The 19,706-nt window shown below is 42.4% G+C and overlaps 2 protein-coding genes across 5 annotated transcripts in view; one reads left to right on the plus strand and one right to left on the minus strand.

Moving 5' to 3' along the window:
• Positions 1 to 19,706, minus strand: part of LOC119170756 (solute carrier family 45 member 3) — a 269,172-nt gene that overhangs the window by 179,124 nt on the left and 70,342 nt on the right. The gene's annotated exons all lie outside the window — the stretch shown is intronic.
• On the plus strand, positions 9,082 to 18,437 carry LOC119186859 (sterile alpha motif domain-containing protein 3-like). The gene is made up of 8 exons (XM_075886764.1): positions 9,082 to 9,432; positions 10,761 to 10,940; positions 11,944 to 12,028; positions 12,530 to 12,685; positions 13,114 to 13,332; positions 13,395 to 13,563; positions 13,635 to 13,711; positions 16,363 to 18,437. The coding sequence occupies exons 1-8, from the start codon at positions 9,248 to 9,250 to the stop codon at positions 16,624 to 16,626; spliced, it is 1,335 nt and encodes a 444-aa protein (XP_075742879.1). The 5' UTR covers positions 9,082 to 9,247; the 3' UTR covers positions 16,627 to 18,437.

Here is a 19,706-nt window from a genome sequence, read left to right on the forward strand (position 1 = left end):
CCAGTTGTCGTAAGATCCGAGTTCAACATGGAGCTCTACATTGGCTTTGCAGTACACGATGGTTTATATGTGGCTGTACAATGCATGCAGTGCTTTTATAGATTATGAACAAGCTTAAGTTACCACATAAAAAAAGCTTGTCATTTTGTACTAGCTAATAAAGTGGTGAATTACTGTACAAAAACAAAATCTATAGCCAATATACTATCACCTCACAAAAGCACACTTAAGATCATGGAAGCTGGCAGGATTTTGTGGGGTGCAAACTTCTGCTGCATTGCAGCAGAGGGAGGGAAAAATTGGTGGTGTATTTTGGGTGAGGGGTAAGTGTGTGGCTTGAAGGGGGCAAGTGCGCCTTTCGCAGCCCCCTGACAGTGCCCATGCTTATCAATGAACATGAAAGAAAACAGTGAACCTAAAAGCAGTTAGTAGAGACTGACAACCAAGCATGTACAATAATGACAAATTTCTGCATATAGAATCTTCACATTAGAGTTGCAGAAACACAGCTTAACGAACCTGTTGAAAGAATGCCTCACACCTAATGATAATCTACACTGAAGTTTGTGAAGACATTGAAGTACTGTACTCCTAACTGTGCATTGTAGCTTCTGTTGCATGACACTTTTTAGTTGTTACTCTGTCAGAAGGTTGGCACTTGGTTACAGCGTAACAAAGATGTGTGAGTGAACAAGAAGAAAAAATAGGCACAATATGATATATAATAGAAAAAATAGGCAGGAAAATAGTAAGTTAACTCGTAAGCCAAAAATATGCAGGCAACCTTGGCCCCTATCCGTGAAGCTTGTAAAATAAGTTTGCCAAAGCTAGTCTAGAGAACAGCATAGTGCGTCACAACTTCACAAAATCCATGGCTGGAATAAAGGTCAAGCGGGTAGAAACCCTGTTTGTGATCGGGAATTATTACAACTAAGGCAGCAGATGGCTTGACAATGTAAGAGGATCTGTGTTCACTACATTGCAGAGTTTCAAGGGGCTTGCATAGGAGCACTAATGAACCGCTAACAACAAGGACTCTTTCAATTTGCATGAACTGCGGCTCACCATCCTGCACACTGTGGACAAACGTGTCACCTGTGCGATAACAGTAACCACTGACGCTAGCGGTTGTAGCTGTGGAGATGAACTCCTCTTCAGACACTTCACGAAGAGCCAACTGCTGTTGTTCTGGAAGATCTCCTAGATTAAGCTGCTTTGCTCCAGTTGTTTCAAGATCCGAGTTCAACATGTTGCCCGACAGCTCATATGCCTGAAGAAGCTGGTGACGTGTTGCAAGTGTAAGACAGATGTTCTTGAAGTTCTTGGTCTTGGATGCAATGCTCTTAAAATAAGAATGTTTAGCCTCAAATCGCATGCCCCAGTAGCGGCGCGGTGGGCCATACTTGAGAATATACTTTGGATAGTGTAGCAAGAAGTGCAGTTTTGGTGTCACTGCTGCATTTGGGTACTGCACTGTATACAGCTCGAGAAATTCCTCCACCTTCACCTGTAGATATGGCACACAGCTCCTTGGGATTTTCTCGGCCAAAATAATGTCAGCAATGTGTCTGTATGCCAAGTACACCTCCCAGTGAGAATTGCCTTCAGGAACAACTTCAGCATATATCTGGGGAAGCAGCCGAAACAAGCACCATTTCTGGCTAGCTGATCCCCTCATGGAGGCTTTGCCATTAAGAAATGCAATCGTAACAGCAAGAGGTGTGGCCTTTTTGTCATGAAAGCCATACTTGAATGATGATATCCTTTCAAGATCCTGTTTACGGATCACTCGGTCACCAACTAAGCTACCCAGAACATGTCGAATGACACACTCCATACCGCCTTCGAGTATGTCATGCATGGCATCGGGAGGAAGTTGTTCTGTGATGTCAAAGTTCTCAAGAGTTTGCAGTGGTGAAGCACTTGCGATGCCGTATATGGGCCCATTCACAGTTGGGTCAAGTGCAAATGCTTCTAGATGGCTCTTGTATGTTTCACTTGTTCTTTCGACGCAGTCATCCAATCTGTGCAGCATTCGCAGTTGTTTGTGCGATGCTAAGCAGTAACGGCAGACTCTGCCTCTGCTAAAGCTGCACTGAAGGCCTGCTAAGCGGTGCATTGAAAGGTTGTCTCCAATGAAAGCCACGATTGCAACATTAAAGTGCAGATTCCCAGAATGCACTCCATTTTGTTGTATCAAATTTATGTCTTGCAAGAGTGGCTGCAGCACCTTTTCCATGCCATGTCGTAACACGACGCGGTATTCCACAACCAGAAGCAGGTGAATTGAGCAGAGTTTTGAGCGGTGTCGGGGATGCAGATTCAAAACAGAGAAGTAGACAGCTAAAATTTTGTGCCGTCCAGCTGCAGCACCAAGTGGATTTACAAGCTCCAGTTCATCAGTGTACAACAGCAGAAATATCGTGTTGTTACTGCTGTCGCGAGTAAGGTGGTCGTACCTGCTGAATGCATCACCATCGGTGAAGTCGCACAACAGTTCTTGAGGCTTCGCAGTAGGCTGTGAAATGCATTCCAACAAGTCTTCAGATTTCAGGAAGTTCACAAGCAGCTTTGAGATAGGAACGTAGCATTCGATGTCTCTGTAATTGGCAGTCTGCAGTGGAACTTGATTAACCTCGGTGTAATTAAAGTGTTCTGATATATACTTTTTTCTCATGTGGGTGCTTTCCAAATCAGAAAACATGTTGCTCACTATATCAGCAGCATGCAGCTGACGCACCACATTTTCCGCTGTGCCTGGTACCACACTTCCTTCCATAAGGAGCTTCACTGTCCTTTGCATCAAACCATCAATGACATCTTGTATCAGAGATTTCACGATGCAAAAAATTTCATCAGTGGTGCTGGATGCCAGTTTTAGCTTTTCAGTTATTTTGACATAGAACATTGCCAGCTGTTTCTTGATTTTGGTGATGAAACAAATGTTTGAGGCAGCATCATGACTGTGTGCCTCTGACAAGTTTGTAACAATGGGAATAGAAATATCTTCAGCTTGTTCGCTTGAGTCGCAGTCAGGTGCAAGTTCGTTGACTATAATGCCAGCAGCATTTCTGTGCACTCGATACACGTGTTTCTTGTAGGCGAAGTAACGCCGAAATGATGCCGCACAGCCGTCTATTCCACACAACACGTGAAAATCTGGCTCGATGCTGTGGACTCTCATGTGGTTAACGACCCGTTTGACGGAAGTTCCCCAGAATGTGCACCTTGGGCACGGCGTGACTGGCATTGTGATTTCTTCTTTCTGCTCAACTTGTATCACGCTGCAAATCGCATATAGTTACAGTGCACTCAGCATCAATCCAGCTCTTCGGGTATAGCTCGCTATATACATACACTTTGAGTAGCAGAGCAGTTCACGTGTGCTGATGACGCGAACGACACACAAACCAGCCGAAATAACAGCACGAATCTGCTACCGGCGCGCAGAAACTCGCAACAGTAACCACAAAATTGCACTCGCCCTCGACGTACAGCAAGTCGATATGTTTTTCGGCTGTTGTCGTGATGACGTGCATACACTTTTATTTCCTCGTGATCGATGACCGTCGAGTGTATTCGTGCCAGCGAGCTGACGCAATCGTTGAGCGAAGATGGGTGCAGTAACGGCAACAACTAAGGTGGCTGTGACAGCCGATTTGCTTGAACAAGCGCGTCACTCATGACAGTCAGCTGACCGCATACTACTGCTCCGGCTGCAGTTTCGTATTGCCACAATCAATGAAGTATGTGTGTCATATGTTCCACTTGCGGCGCACGAGCAGTAAAGCGATCGACGTCCCACACTGAAAACAGGGACAGCACACACAGCCACAGATGTACCAGCTCCAAACTGTGAACGAAACACAGGCACACAATAGTAATCGTGAAACTCTCGACGCGCAGCAAGTTGGTATGTTTGTTTGCTGTTATCGTGATGTCAGTTTCACTTTGACGTGATCGATGACCGCTGAACTGACTGAATCGTTGACCGAGATTTGCAAAGTGACGGAAGCTATTAAGGCGGCAGTAACCGTTAATTTGTCGAAAAAGACGAATCCCTCATGGCAGTCAGCTGATCGACGTTGCTTTCCAGCTGATCGCGTATGGCTGTTTCGGTTGCAGTTTCGCATTCCTGCTATTGCTGCCATTGCCGCAATGAGCTCGTAAATAATGCACTGCAGCGAAAAAAATAAAAACAAAGGAAGAACATTTCTACGATTGTTTTTGATATGCTTATATGCGTGGCCACGGTGATCTGTTTTGCCAAAGGAACGCGCGTGTCATAGTTGCTCAACTTGCCATTTTTCTTCGCAAGATGGCAGCAAAGGAACTCCAGGCTGATTTCTCCGCTACGGCGCACTTGAATGAACGTAGCCAGCGTGCGTCATGCAGGGGTGGCGAGGAGGGAGGGCACTGTTGAACTGGAGCCTTCCCCAAAATTCTTGCTTGCTCCCCTCCCTCAGGTGCTTGGAAAGCTCACCCAAAATATGCAGTATCGAAATAAAAGGTTCATTCGATTCACCTGCCACAATTGCAACTGGTTCATGGCTGTGCACGCGAAGTTCAGAAATTGTGCAGCGTGCATTCAGCGGTGCAGGTACAGCGCGACCCCCGAAACAAATGACGATGTGCCAACAAGGTGCAGACCTTATTTCTGTTGGCTTAATTTACACCGTTCAGCTAACACTGAATGGTGGCGACGCACATGCGGAGAATTTATGAGGCGCAAACATCTTGGCAAAACACACAGCGTTGGTAGAGGCAGATACGGCGCATACGCCCAAGTGCTGCGTCGTCTGCTCAGTTGCATGCACGGCTGCACCAAGCCGGCACCATCAGCGTGGGAGGTGCACGAAAATTGTGAACCAGTGCTGCACCTCTTCTGTACCTTTTGAAACGAACAGGATTCAGAGGTCGTCGATGCTGCACCACTGAAACGAATGGCAAAGTGCAGCACCCCGTGAACTGGTTCACGCAGTGCAGGCGAATCGAACGGACGTAAAGTGTCAAATTATTTGCAATTTATGATAACAGGCTATTACCATCTCAGCCTGTGATGAATAAGCACTTGAAATGCAGTGACCACGGTCGCAACAAGAAACTAAATGACTCAAACAGTAGTAGATTTAAAAAGAGTCCAGTTTTCAGCTCAGTCTGCTTGTGTGACTCGGCTAATTCGCGTGTATACATATAGGATGCGAGATCCTGTTTTCGAGGTGCCTACCCCTCACAGACCTCTCCCCTATCGGGGTGGGGGGTGGGGTGGTACGGCTATAGTAACACCTGAGAGTGGGGCGTGGGCATGACTTTCTTGTTTTTACTATAGCTGAAAAACACCTTCTTAGCCTGAATACTGTTGATGTCTGCTCACAGTAGTTAAGCCCTAAGCCGGGAAAAGCCGGGAGCTTCAAAGCTCAAGTTTCCTTGCTTAAAGCTTCGGGTTTCTCCGAGGCGTTTATTGCTTCCGCTGCTGAGACTATCCTGCGGACTAATAAGGCAGAGCAGAGGCAGCGACAGAAACCTAGCAACACGGATACAGAGCGTGAGAGGATAGCCGTGATGCCATACAAACACCAGACATCACACAGGCTCAAGAAAATCGGAAAACGAGTAGGAGTTCGTGCCCTGTTCTCGGCACCGTTCAAATTAATCGGCCTCATCAAATCTACAAACCCCCTGAAAACGCAGTCATCAACGGAACGCAGAGTTCAACATATAAACAGGTATGGGGCATGCTCCCGGCAAGTTGTCTATAGGACCCCCTTTTCATGCGGTTCTTATTATGTCGGAACGACCGGAAGGTCTGACGATAGTTATAGCGCGATAAAAAAAAGACGACACAGAGACAAGAAGGACACGACCGCTAACTTCCAACAGAGTTTCTTGCGCAGAACACGGAAATATATAGAGGAGACAGTAAACCATGTAACAAAAACCATATGGCACAAAGAGCAAAGAAAAGTCTGTAAGGAAACGAACCAGAAAAGTAAAGATAATATAACTACTTGCCCGCACCGAAACCTTCGAGGAACCTTAGTTCCTTCTCGGACAGAGACACGGAGGGCTTGCTAATGCAAGACACCTGTTCGCATGCCATCTGCGCGGCCTCGACATCAGGTGCACTCATCTTGTGCTTAATTGTACAGCGTCGCTGTTTTCTTGAAAAGGGGCACACATGCAATTGCACTCTGCGCCCTGCTGAGCAAGAAAACCATCTTTCCCGTTTTTAAAATTGTTAGCGCGTGTTCTGTCAGTCGATCGTTCAGACACCTTCCGGTCGTTCCGACATAACAAGCACCGCATGAAAGGGGGGTCCTCTAGACAACTTCCCGGGAGCATACCGCATATATCTGTTTCTATGTTGAACTCTGCATTCCATTGTTGACTGCGTTGTCAGGGGGTTTGTAGATTTGATGAGGCCGATTAATTTGAACGGTGCCGAGAACAGGGCACGAACTCCTACTCGTTTTCCGATTTTCTTGAGCCTGTGTGATGTCTGGTGTTTGTATGGAATCACGGCTAACCTTTCACGCTCTGTATCCGTGTTGCTCGGATTATGTCGCTGCTTCTGCTCTGCCTTATTAGTCCGCAGGATAGTCTCAGCAGCGGAAGCAATAAACGCCTCGGGGAAACCCGAAGCCTCAAGCCGGGAAACTTGAGCTTTGAAGCTCGCAGTGATATTGTGGGCACACGACCTATTTAAGGCATTCTCAAGACAGGTTTGTGCTATGCCTCGCTTAACTAACTTGCTGTGAGCTAAAAAACAGTCTTAAATCCAAAAAGCGTAATTTTCTCATTCTCGGGCATTTCATGTCTCAACACAAGAGGCTCTAAACAATCTTCAAACAACCTATCGTTTGAGTCGCAATCGAGTGGAGCATAGAAGGGTTACAATTTAGAAGAACCAAGAAATCATCCACGTATCTGAATACTTTGACGACATGCGAGCCTTCTAACTTTTTCTGCAGTTTTTTTTTGCCCATTTTTGCCAATAGAAGATCACTGAGTAGAGGTGCTATACATGAGCCGATTGAAACACCCCCTTTTTTAGCTCACAGCACATCTGTTGGTGTTTGCTTGCTTGCTTGATCCTTTCCTTTTTGTCTTTCACCCACTAAGGGGGATTGGCCAAGAGGCCGGTGGTTAATGCAAGTCAATACCTTTAGGTTTTTTAGACTAGGGGAACAGGATTACTTTGTTTTGACTGTGACGAAATTAATTTGGCGCAATGTATAAAAAGGGGGGGGGGGGGGGTGAGGAGAGAAATAATAGAATTTGTTGAATAGTATCTGAGGTGTAATCGTTATATGAAATTCTTCTGAAGGTTAAATCATTGCAGTGTAACAGCTATATATTAAATGGTAGATTGGCTAGTGAAAATCGAGAGCTGATCAATGACTCAGCAAACATGAACCACGTGTTTAGAAAACTTTACTTCTATTTCTTCCGCTCACAGCAAGTTAGTTAAGCGAGGCATAGCACGAACCTGTCTTGAGAATGCCTTAAATAGGTCGTGTGCCCACAATATCACTGCGAACTTCAAAGCTCAAGTTTCCTTGCTTAAAGCTTCGGGTTTCTCCGAGGCGTTTATTGCTTCCGCTGCTGAGACTATCCTGCGGACTAATAAGGCAGAGCAGAGGCAGCGACAGAAACCTAGCAACACGGATACAGAGCGTGAGAGGATAGCCGTGATGCCATACAAACACCAGACATCACACAGGCTCAAGAAAATCGGAAAACGAGTAGGAGTTCGTGCCCTGTTCTCGGCACCGTTCAAATTAATCGGCCTCATCAAATCTACAAACCCCCTGACAACGCAGTCAACAATGGAATGCAGAGTTCAACATAGAAACAGATATATGCGGTATGCTCCCGGGAAGTTGTCTAGAGGACCCCCCTTTCATGCGGTGCTTGTTATGTCGGAACGACCGGAAGGTGTCTGAACGATCGACTGACAGAACACGCGCTAACAATTTTAAAAACGGGAAAGATGGTTTTCTTGCTCAGCAGGGCGCAGAGTGCAATTGCATGTGTGCCCCTTTTCAAGAAAACAGCGACGCTGTACAATTAAGCACAAGATGAGTGCACCTGATGTCGAGGCCGCGCAGATGGCATGCGAACAGGTGTCTTGCATTAGCAAGCCCTCCGTGTCTCTGTCCGAGAAGGAACTAAGGTTCCTCGAAGGTTTCGGTGCGGGCAAGTAGTTATATTATCTTTACTTTTCTGGTTCGTTTCCTTACAGACTTTTCTTCGCTCTTTGTGCCATATGGTTTTTGTTACATGGTTTACTGTCTCCTCTATATATTTCGGTGTTCTGCGCAAGAAACTCCAGTGGAAGTTAGCGCTCGTGTCCTTCTTGTCTCAGCTGTGTCGTCGTTTCGTTCTCGCGCTATAACTAACGTTAAAATTTGCGTCGGTCACCTCACTGGCTAGTTTGTCTTATTTTTTGCTTTTTAGACGCTGTAAAATGCTCAGATGCGTTGCATTTTTTGGCAAATTCTGCCGTCCACTACATATTCCAGAAGATCACAACCTGGAAACAGTAAAGAGCGCGTTTCTTACGAGGTTCCCAGAAGCAAAAACAACGGAGAATCTTCTTTTCCAGGTGAGGTATTCTTCATTGCATGTCAAAAACAGGTTGCTCGCAAACTCTTCTTTACTTTCTTTTTAATCATGTGTTCTACTGGCATATAGCTGAAATGATATCATGATGCATGGAATCTTAATTTTTCTCTCGCAGAGCAGCTAGAGCTGGTGAGCTTTTAACAATATATATATTTGAAAGTTCAGTTTATTGCACTCTGTTCAAGACAGAACACACAGTAGTGCGTATAAGATTTTTTTTTTTGCTTTTTGTGCACTCGTAAAAAAGCCGTTACCCGCGGTGTATTTCAATTTAACATGTTTTCATAAGTGCTGTAATGTGCTTATAGCTAGTTAATGCGATTTACAATGCGAGCCAAGGTGTCAATATTTAGCCTCCCCCCCCCCCCCCCCGAAAAAAGTCAGCAAGAGCTGTTTTTTCCCTGTTATTGTTACCTCGTTTACATTTACTTGCATGTTACAGGATCTTAGATGGTATAAATTAATCAATCTGGAAATCAATCGACCTCAACACCACAATATATTTATCTAGATTTCGACACACAAAGCCTCTGAATTTCATTTAAGTAAATATTTCTGCCTTCCAAACTTCACCATGTCACTTTGATACCTGGGCTCTGATCTTCATATATTTCATGCAATGATTGTTTGGCAATGTACGCATGCTTTCTTGGGCATTTATGTGCAGGTGTATGACACTGAACTTGGCGAATTTCTGGACTGGGAAGAAGGCACAATTTTGACGCCAAGCTCAAAGATAAGAGCAGTGCAGCTGGAGCCCCCAGAACTGCCAACACAACATCCACTTGTGACGGCTGAAGTAACGTAAGAAATACATTCCATGAGGAATCATATGCACCCAAAATGTGTGAAGGTATAATATATGAATGTTGTGATGAAGGAGAGAGGCTGATTTAATGAATATTTACAAGAATGTAGCGGCAGCCAACCAAGATGCCTGAATAGGCTCTAGAGTGAGCAATTTAAGCACCATTGTTCTTTTCATCACTTAGGAGAGTACCACACCAGCACATTTTTCAATAGCTTCATAATATAAAATAAAATAGCACAGCACACAACATACAACATGCACTCATTTATACAAACACACTACAAGTTCAATTTCGCCCTCCAAATCGTGAAGCACAGCTGCAATAACATGCTTTTGCATTGCGCAGAGTAATTCTATGGGATGTAGAAAGCGTCCAAGTTCCTGTTTGTTTCCGCTAATGGCCAAATTTAGAATGTATGGGCACAGGTGAGCAGGCCTTAGTGGGGTAACGACGAAAGTTAAGTATGTATTCACAAACCACCTGTGATGGGTAGTTTACAAACGTAAGTGCGGGTTTCTGGTGGTCATTCCAGCTGTGCAACGGTGTGCTGTAACTTCTGAGAATGGTGAATTATGTTGAACACTTTGAAGGGATAAAACAGTTCTTGATAACACAGAAAAAAAGAATAGCAGTTTTTAAAGGTACGTTTTGTGAAATTTGAGTCCAGAGGAATGTCTGTTTATATGTAGTGCCAACATTGAGTGTGATATATCACATAGTTAGTTTGTCACTTACACTTGCTACACACTTCAATGTAGCAGATTCTTGGGCAAGAAGGTGCAGCGTTATCACTGAACCTTTTTGATAGTCTGTTAATGAAACTGCAAAGCTACACATCCAGAGTGCCACTCAGTATGCTGTTTAACGACATCATGAAAATAAAGCTGCATAGGTTTATCCCCAGGCATGCTACTTCTGGATCTATGCAGTCTATTTGTGCTCTTTACTATTGTAGATACCACCTGTACCATAATACTCAACTTCTGATGACATGTTCATGGTAAATATTTTAATAGACAGTAATTCTAATTATGTTTATAACAGTTGGCCTAAATACGAACACAACATAAAATTGCCTTTCTGTGCAACCTCATTTGTTTTGTCCGTGCATGATTCAGTGATATTGCTGCCCCATATAAAGAAAATCATCTGGTGTCAGATCTGTTGGCATAGCACAAGAAGTTATAACTTTAGCATAGGTATAATATTATCATTAGAAACAGTTATTTGTAACAGAGTTACATTGGTGTTGAGATGATTTTTTCGTCACTTACTCTTGAGCAGACAGGTTGCTTTCATAGGTTATCTTGATACTTCTAGGCCTGCAGTTCCAACAGTGCAAAAAGAAGCTACACTGGATCCCAAGAACTATGTTTTTCCCACAGTTCCCAAAGATATCCTCTATAACCTTTCAAAGGTGACCAAAAGGTCAGAAGTCACATCAACCCTCCGTCGTCGCATTATTGAGTGGCTCAGCTTTGACCTTTTTCGTTACACTATGTAAGTACGTTGTTGCTTATCATCATGCTCTGTTACAGTATGCCCTGCCAAACTTATTGATGTTGCGTAGTAGTGCTTTTAGGTTATGCGTAACTGTTACATCGGCTGCAACAGTGACATTGTCTCCTCCTCTTTAGTTTCCGACCCCGTGTGTAAGTTTCCAGCCCGTTAACTTGGGCTGAGCCTACAGGGCTCAACCTTAGTTAACCTTCCTGCCTTTTTGTAAACCTTCTCTCCCCTCCTAACCATTTCATGCGAGTTCAACAATGTGTCAATATATAGCGAGTATTTATTTATGTCATAAGACAACAGAAAATGTTGTAGAATTGTGATTATCCCTGTGGAGTTGTAGTAAAAATGACTTTTCAGTGAAATAAGATATGTAGTGAGGAAACAAAACAGTACAATGAGTCAGTAGATAGAATGTAAGCATTTAAACTGAACGGCCCTGCTTCAAGTTTTTCACAGAATAGTGGAATGGGAGATTTTACATCCATTAAAAATGCATTCTTTATGACGAGACCATTATTATATGAGACGTACATCTACAATGTGACAGAAAGAAGTATTAAGAGGAGTTTGAGAGATAAACCTAATGTATCAGCACAACATCTGAAAATAGCACAACTGAAGCTTGTCTGCATGCATCTCTGAGAATGTAACATGAGCAGTCATGTGTAATGTGGGAAAAGCAGGCACATCTAAGTCATGGATGGCATTTTTTGTGAACTTGCATCTGAATGTCACCTTAGAAGTGGTGACAGCAAAAATAGTGAAGGTTATGTAGACATAACAGTGTTTCCTCTTTATATAAAGCAATCAAGGGTGTGGTGAAATGTAGAAACAGAAAAGTTAGACCAAAATCGCCATGAGTTAAACTGCATCTTACCAAGATCTCAATATGGAAGCTTAGGTCTGGCATGCATACCTATATCTATGGGACTGTGTCAAACATGCCTAATACGTAATTTCCATCACTTGTTCCTTTTGGTTCCCTGTACAGGTATCCAGGAAAGCTTTACGAGGAAGCTGCACGGCAGCTTGTTTTTCACCATGCTGTCTTGAAAGACTCACTGGGATCTGGATATGTAGGTTTCAGATCCCCAATATTTATTTTCACCTATGAGATATCTACAGAAAACTTACCATTGTGACAATGTAAAAGTAGTGACAAAAGACTTGGAACTCTCATGTACAAATGTTTGTGATATTTATTCTGCACTTATTAAGGCACATACAACCACAATTCTTTAAATAAATAAGGAATTACACCTTTTTTGAAAATATATTACGTTTTTAATTCATGATGAGCAAGTCATATTATGTATGAAGCATTGTGTTCTGTAAGTTAGTGGGTCTGTCAAAGTAACTGTTGCCTGCATTTTTTGCACAGCTTCTGTTTCTAATTGTAGCTTAGGCCTGTAAACTAGCTGTACTAAAAACATATTGGAATACTTTGGGATTTTTCACAAAAAGTCAGCAAAATAAACCTAGCTTTAGGAAATGGTTGTTACACTGATGTTTATTTTCTGGAATTTGGAAATTAACAAATTTGCCCATATCTTGATATACTGTTTTTCAAAATACAGGATTCATGGCACCATGGCTTGAAATTCAAGTGCAAATTTGAAAGGAAGAAGTTTTTGAATGATGGGGAGGTGGCAGAAATGCGCCAAAAATATGGAAAGCATGGTCATCCATCAACGTCATCATCATCTACATCGGCAAAACGCCTCTGCAGTGAAGTCAGTACATTCTAGATTTTAAGCACGTAGCACTATTAGAGTGCCATACTGTCATAGGCTGTGATCGTACGCTGTCATCGTCGCTTTGCGTAACATGGGGCAAAACGAATTTAGCATAGCCATCTGAGCATGTGCTCGTGTCAAAGAGAAAACTTCCTCTTGTTTTTCGAGTGCCTTCATGATATTATTAATGCAGGAAAAACGGTATATGCAAGCTGAGGAGCAAATGCACTTGTTACATAAGAGTAAAGTAGTTCATTTACTTGCTTGCAGCCTGCTTTCACTGGATGGATCTTGAAATTTTAAACGTTCATGTAGTTCTGCACTACATGATCACGTCAGGAGGCAGCTGCGAAGTTACTAGTAAAAGTGTGTTTTGAAGACACGTTTGCAACTCAAGAGTTATAGAATGCTTCGCTTTGTTACAGGAACATCTGAAAAGTATTCAGTCCACTGAAGATGAGCAGAGTGTGGAAATGCACATAAAATCAATGCAGCAAGAAATGAAGGGTGCAACAATATCTCTGGAAAAACTCACAGACTCAATGACCCGCACATTTCATGCTCGGCGGCATTGGGTGAAAGATTCAAGACCATCAATGTATGAATTGCTGCAACAGTATCCGGCACTTGAAAGACCTGAGCTGGCAAGTTTCAGATGCTTTGTGGATCTCGCAGTATCAATACTCTTCTGCATCTCTTATTTCAGATCTTTTACGAGTTCAAATTGCTTGGTGGGAAGCCACCAATAGAAACTATTGTGCATGCAGCACAGAAGCATGTTGACACAGTAGTAAACATGATGAGGGAAAAGATGGAGCCGATAACCTCACAGCTGCTGGGAATGGCCGAAGGAACCAGTGAGGATGACAAAAAATGTACGAACACAGGGGCCTTTCCTGCACTAAAAAAGTATTTAAAGTGTATGTAACACATATTTATATTGCAGTGCTGACAACTCTTGCATTCCTCACGGCTCTTCCCCGCACTGTGAAGGAAAAGTCGTCATCATTCCTCAAACAAACGGTAAGTCATTGTCAAAGCTCTATATTACTTTCCACAGTTCTCTAGTTTGTAATACCCTGCCGTGATGGGGTCCCATTAATATTGTTTGAGGTGGACTTTGCTCCCAGAAGCGTTCCAGTTTCCACATAGGGAGTATGGACTGTACAAGTTCCAAAGCTTTTATCCCCTTTCATGAATATTTTAACGGTGAAACGGCACCTTCGCACTTTCTGCAATCATAATAAAGCTGAAGTGTTGTATAATTGCACAATACTGCTTTATATACCTTAATCATTGCATAGTTCTATAAATATTACGTACTTTTTCTTGAATTGTGCTTGTAATTTGAACCTGCTGCCCAACTTTAGAGCAGGAAGCTTTACCATATATGGAAAACAATTTAAAAAGCATGACAGCAAGTTCTCACAGCCATGTGCGTTTCATGAAAGTGGGCATCCAGCTTGAGCTCCTTCTGCGTAGCTACATTCCTTCTTTCTGCTCTCTTGAGGTGCAATTCACTTATTGACATTTGCATATACCGGTACTAGTCAAGGTATTTTTGCTGCTAATCAGAGAAGTGCAGCTATATACTGAGCTTGAATTGTAAAAGTTTGTGCGTTGATACTCATCATACTCATAATGTTCAAGCAAAGTCATTGCACTCAATGCATAGCCCACTGTGTACTACTATAGTAAGACGGTAAGTTGGGCCAATTGGTTAGGATCCATCGTGAACTTACAGCGCAACACCAGAAAAAATACAGGACAGGGAATGAGCAAAAGAGAAAGAAAAGACGGCGCCGTCTTTTCTTTCTCTTTTGCTCTTTCCCTGTCCTGTATTTTTTCTGGTGTTGCGCTGTAAGTAACTTCACGATGGTGTACTACTATGTTGTCCAGCTGGCAAAAACGAGATAGCCTACATGAAAAGGGACAAGTGAAAAGACAGTTGTCTAATCCTGTTCCTGTATCCTTAGTCACTAAATGGCGCGGTTGCATGGTCAGGCTAGCAGATTACCTTTGAAGCGTGAAATATGGGTGATAATTCTTCTGTTTAACCTCTCTTCTTTCCTCTTCTTTTTATCTCTCTCTCTCTTCCTATCCGTCCAGTTTTGTTGGAGTACTGCTACTGGACTAACACTTAAGGTACCTTAGAACAAGAAAACATGAGACATTTTGAAGCCTGACATGATAGGTCTGCGTGCAAGGTATTAACTAGCAGAATTTAACTACTTGCGACACAGTTCTAGTGTCAACTTATGATGTTATACGGCACACAGCAAATAAGTGATTTATATAGATTGATGAATCGTAATACCCATAAAAGACAATGCATACTGAGCCAAACGATGTAACATAACAAATATTGTCATAGCCACTTTCCCTGAAATAATTGCACCATACTGATTTTTCGCTTGGTCTAGTACAGGTCTTGGATAGGCCTTACTATCTTAATTTCATGTGTACACGTGTTTTGCATAATCTGGGAGCAGTCATTAAAGGGCTGCACAACTAAGCACTTGAGGCTTGCAGAAAATGTTTTAATTCAGAAGGAAGAAGTATACTAATTGCAAACGTAAAAGGGAAATTGGTATGTTGCAAATTATTCATGCATCACTTCTGCTGTCATAAAATTTTACTGACCACACTTATCATAAAAAGGGTCTGGATGATTTCTCAAAGTGGGGGTTACAGAACCATGGGATTCTGCAGACTCGAAGGAAGTTAGCTGAAGGTCCGGAGAAAAATTGGTGCCTGCCCCCTCCCTCCTTTGCACCCTGAGAGCAAGCATATTCAAAGCACACCGCTTAAGCTTCATGCCTACCTGCCCCTCTGAATCAACCCACTTGTCATGAATGCCGTCTCCCCCCCCCCCCCCCCACATTATAAAAAGAACTCCTAACCTTTAGTACGGTTCCTGCACAAGCGCTTCCTTTGTGTTTCGTGAGCAGCTAATCAATTTTTCCTCGTTCTACACTCATCAAGCCACCCACTACAGGTTCGCCTAGTCACTTGGCAAACCTGAGTGGTGATTCATCTACGCAACCTTCATTAATCACGCCCTACTCTCAATAGCACACCTCAGTACATAACATGAATGTGCGAGAAATTTAGTCTCCACCTGGGAGATCAATTTCTTGTGGAATGTGGAAAGGAAAGAAAGTGCAGTTCATGTCAGTGAATAATTTTTTTGTGGGCTCTTGCTTTTTTTGAATTTCGGGCTTACGAAAGTGAAAGAAGAATGATTGCTTGAAGGTGGAGGAGAGGGTAGGTTCTAAGGGGAATTTAATTGAGTTGGATGGAATTTCTGAGAATATGCTTGAGAACCCCTTGGTCTACTGTATAGGTAGTATTTCCTAGATCTAATACACAATTTTAGGCTAGACAATATGATGAAACGGCAATTAAGGTGTAAATGTTAGGGTATTTAAAGAAGTTCATGCTGCTGTTTGTGTGTGTAATGAAGAATTTATGGCTGAAAAAAGAATAGTCATGTACCATGTGATAAGATTATGAAAAACAAAAGTGTGAGTATTCATGATGTGTTATGTGAATTGATGAACCAATGATCAACATTTCATCATCTTTCCTTTCACTAAATAGTTTATTGGAAAGATATTTTTGTATTCAGATATGTTTGTACTGTGTTACATATCAATATTAAACTTTTTCAGGCACCGTGGTTCAGCGCACATCCCTGTGTCATTTTGGATAATGATGAATACTTGGGGCCATGCATGGTGCTTACAGAAAACCAGCTTTTGAAGGCAGATAACCCCATTCAAGCAATCCTTATGTGCTTCTGCCTTCACTGGGTACTAGATATTTGCTACGACACTGCCTTTAAGGGGTTTTACTCTATTCTAGAGAACGTGCTTGGACTGCACAGTGTGAAGCTGTCAGCGACAGCGATTCATGTGCTTTCTGCTTTAGAATGACTTGTGAGAACAAATATTCATAATCAAATTTTTGTTAACTGGTGATGGTAGAGTACTTTCTTTTTTTTTTGCAAACTTACATTTGAGTATAAAAAGTGTATTTAATGGGTCATGATAATAGGGTGCATTTCTGAATGAAACGTGTATTGTAATCTGTGTTTTGCTTGCATTTAGTGTTGCTGTGCATTATTGAAGTTTATGCAATGATTGAATGCCACAGTGTCTCCTGGTTGCATCTTTTCGTGCTGCTGCAGCTCATTAAATCATCCAGGCTTCTTCGATTTCTGTCGTTTGAACAGTCACACCCATTTATTCGGAGCTCACTGAATTTGAGCAGTCTTGCAGTTTTCTTCGAGGTTGAATGAACGTGTTTTACTGCACTTCTCCCAATGTTCTTTGGGCACTTGTATATTGTGTGCATTCAATCAAACAATTTAAAATTTCCACTTTGGAATGGCTTTTCCTAAAATAACTGGGAATGATAGGGATTAGACACATTCAAGTTTGAAAAAAATAATGAAGCTATAATGTTAATTCACACGCTTCGTCGAGAACCTCAGGCACGACAATGTTATGTTCTATTTCCATGCCTACTTACCTAAAAATTAGTCAAATGTGTGTGGCTTTGGTATAAGACCAGACTCTTAATGCAGAATTGACCAAATGAAAATTGACTGGTAATGTTAATAGACTAAGGTGAAACTTCAAACTAATTTATGAACATGTAGCTTCACATGCATATGCCAGACAAAACAGTAGTATGGTGAGCCAAGAAGCTCAGTTGAGGAAGGCCGTGGCCCATCATGTGCAGTGTCTTAAGGAAATGAATGCAGAAATATGATGATACAAATTTTCCTATTTTGGTTGCATCACCTGAGCTCAACAATCACGACTAAATCATTTTTAATAAAATTGGAGAGCTACAGTTTTGCCACCTTACACAAGGTACCACTGCCAAAAAAGTAAACTACAGCACTTATCGAATGGGTGCTGTTCTGCTGCAGTTGACGAGCTCTAGGGGGGACTGAGCCTCTTCTTTAACAGTGGGAAGGGGAATACACCTCCCCCCCACCAAGGCTGCCCTTGACTTTAGGCCCTGCATGTGAAGGCCTGTGCCACCCACCCTCACTGACTTTTCACACCAGGTATGGGTTGATGGCGAGTGCAATGCTGTGGTTACTTTTGGGCATCACTGCGTTACAGTTATAAATATACAAGGACCAAAAAATTTCTCTCTGGATTTTACAAATTTCCTGACTTAACAAATAATATTGAGAACTAATATTGTGTCTAATTGTGTCTAATAAAAAATATGAGCCCTTAAATTTCTGCTTTCCTAGTTAATTCAATAATTCAAGCACGGTCAGCACTTCCACGTCTAGTTTTAGGTGTAAGTTAACATAATCAATGGAATAATATTAATTTTTAATTACTTCATGTAGAGCATTGTTATTCATACAAACATGAAAATAAGCCAGTATTAATTTTTCAAAGTGGTAACTCTTCAGCATGCAATCACCTGCCCCACCACTTCTCCCAATATATAAAAAAATGATTTCGGTACAGGATTGTTTTTTCGGACCTTAAGACCAAGGAGAATCGCATTACTAGCTGCCTTCCTTTGCCTTAATTGTGCAAAATCATCAATGTGCTCCCAGTCTTGTACAGTAATCTTACAGCCCATTGGTTTCTCTCACTGAAATCTCATTGGCTTAGCAAAATCTGTGCAATACTCTGGTAAGGTATTATTGCCCGATCAGATATAGTTTTAGCTGTACGCGTGGGCATGCGCCCAGGGGGAGGGGGCGGTTCAGAAGGGGGGGGGGGGTGCCCACTAGGGGGGATGCAAAAGTCAACACCATATGTTTATGTAGTAGGGTAGTAGGGACGGGGGCGCTGCGACTCAGTGGGGGGTGCGAAGCCAGCCGCATACATTGACATAGTAGGGGGAGGGACGCTGCGACGAACCTTCGCCGCCGTTCTCCATGAATGAAAACCTTACGCACGCCTATAGCTGTGCGTCTATTTGTTCTTACAGGTGTGCCCTTCATTTCTAGGTAACACAATTTTGCGATTACTTTCGCAACTCTCTCAATTAACAATGACGAAGCACAGTCGAAGTAGCACAGTACCGCTTTTCAAGCACCTTCTGCGCGCCGCAAGTCGTTCGATAAATGATCGGCATTGCTGGCGGATGATATTACATCGCTTTTTATGCCTAGCCAGCGCTCTGAATCGATCTGCAACACTCGACGTAGCGAGTTGCGGGCGACTATTTGCAGCTTGGATTCACGCGAGGTACGTGGGAGTGAGTCATTTTCACTCACGATAACGACCTGACGCATTGCGGCCAAATAAAACCATGAATGTACGCATGCTTTTAGGGTAACGCTTTTATGTGTGCTCATGTCGTTAGTTCTGTGCATATTTCAAAGTATGCACATTAACTCGATCCACTTGATAGTTTATCCTCAAATAAAGCGCTCACCCATCGGTTGCGTGAACATGATGTAACAGCTCCGCAATTACACCGTGTAGTAAAAATCACTTTTTAATTAAAAAGTATGTGCCACTTGCAGAATAATGGCAGAAGTGATATCAACTTGCCCTTTACATATTCATTAAACAAGAATAATAGACACAAAACATGCGCCCCACCGGCACCTTTATGGCAGTCGTAATTCCTGCCTATATAAACCGGAACGCTTCGAGTACTTATATAGTGCGTTGGTGAATGTGCTTGGCTGTTCGATGTGCTTATGTTGTATACGCGTGCTGTGTTGTAATATCGTGTTTAAATAATATGTACTAACGTGTATGCAACTTCGATCAAGTGCTGAATTTTGTGTATTCACATGTATGAAACTATCACTAAGTGTGGTTGATTGTGTGTGGTACATATATACAACAGGTTGAGTAAACTGCTGTCTACATTGTAAGACGCAAAATAACACCCAACTCTATTGCATGTAATCTTTGATAAATAATCATTATTCTCTGTAACCTTATTCCTTTTTTTGCATCGTGAATATTTTTTAGTATCAATATTTTCCTCTAGGTGGCGCGAGTTACCATTTTAC

Source organism: Rhipicephalus microplus, chromosome 2 (assembly GCF_043290135.1).
Source record: "Rhipicephalus microplus isolate Deutch F79 chromosome 2, USDA_Rmic, whole genome shotgun sequence".
Lineage (NCBI taxonomy): Eukaryota > Metazoa > Arthropoda > Arachnida > Ixodida > Ixodidae > Rhipicephalus > Rhipicephalus microplus.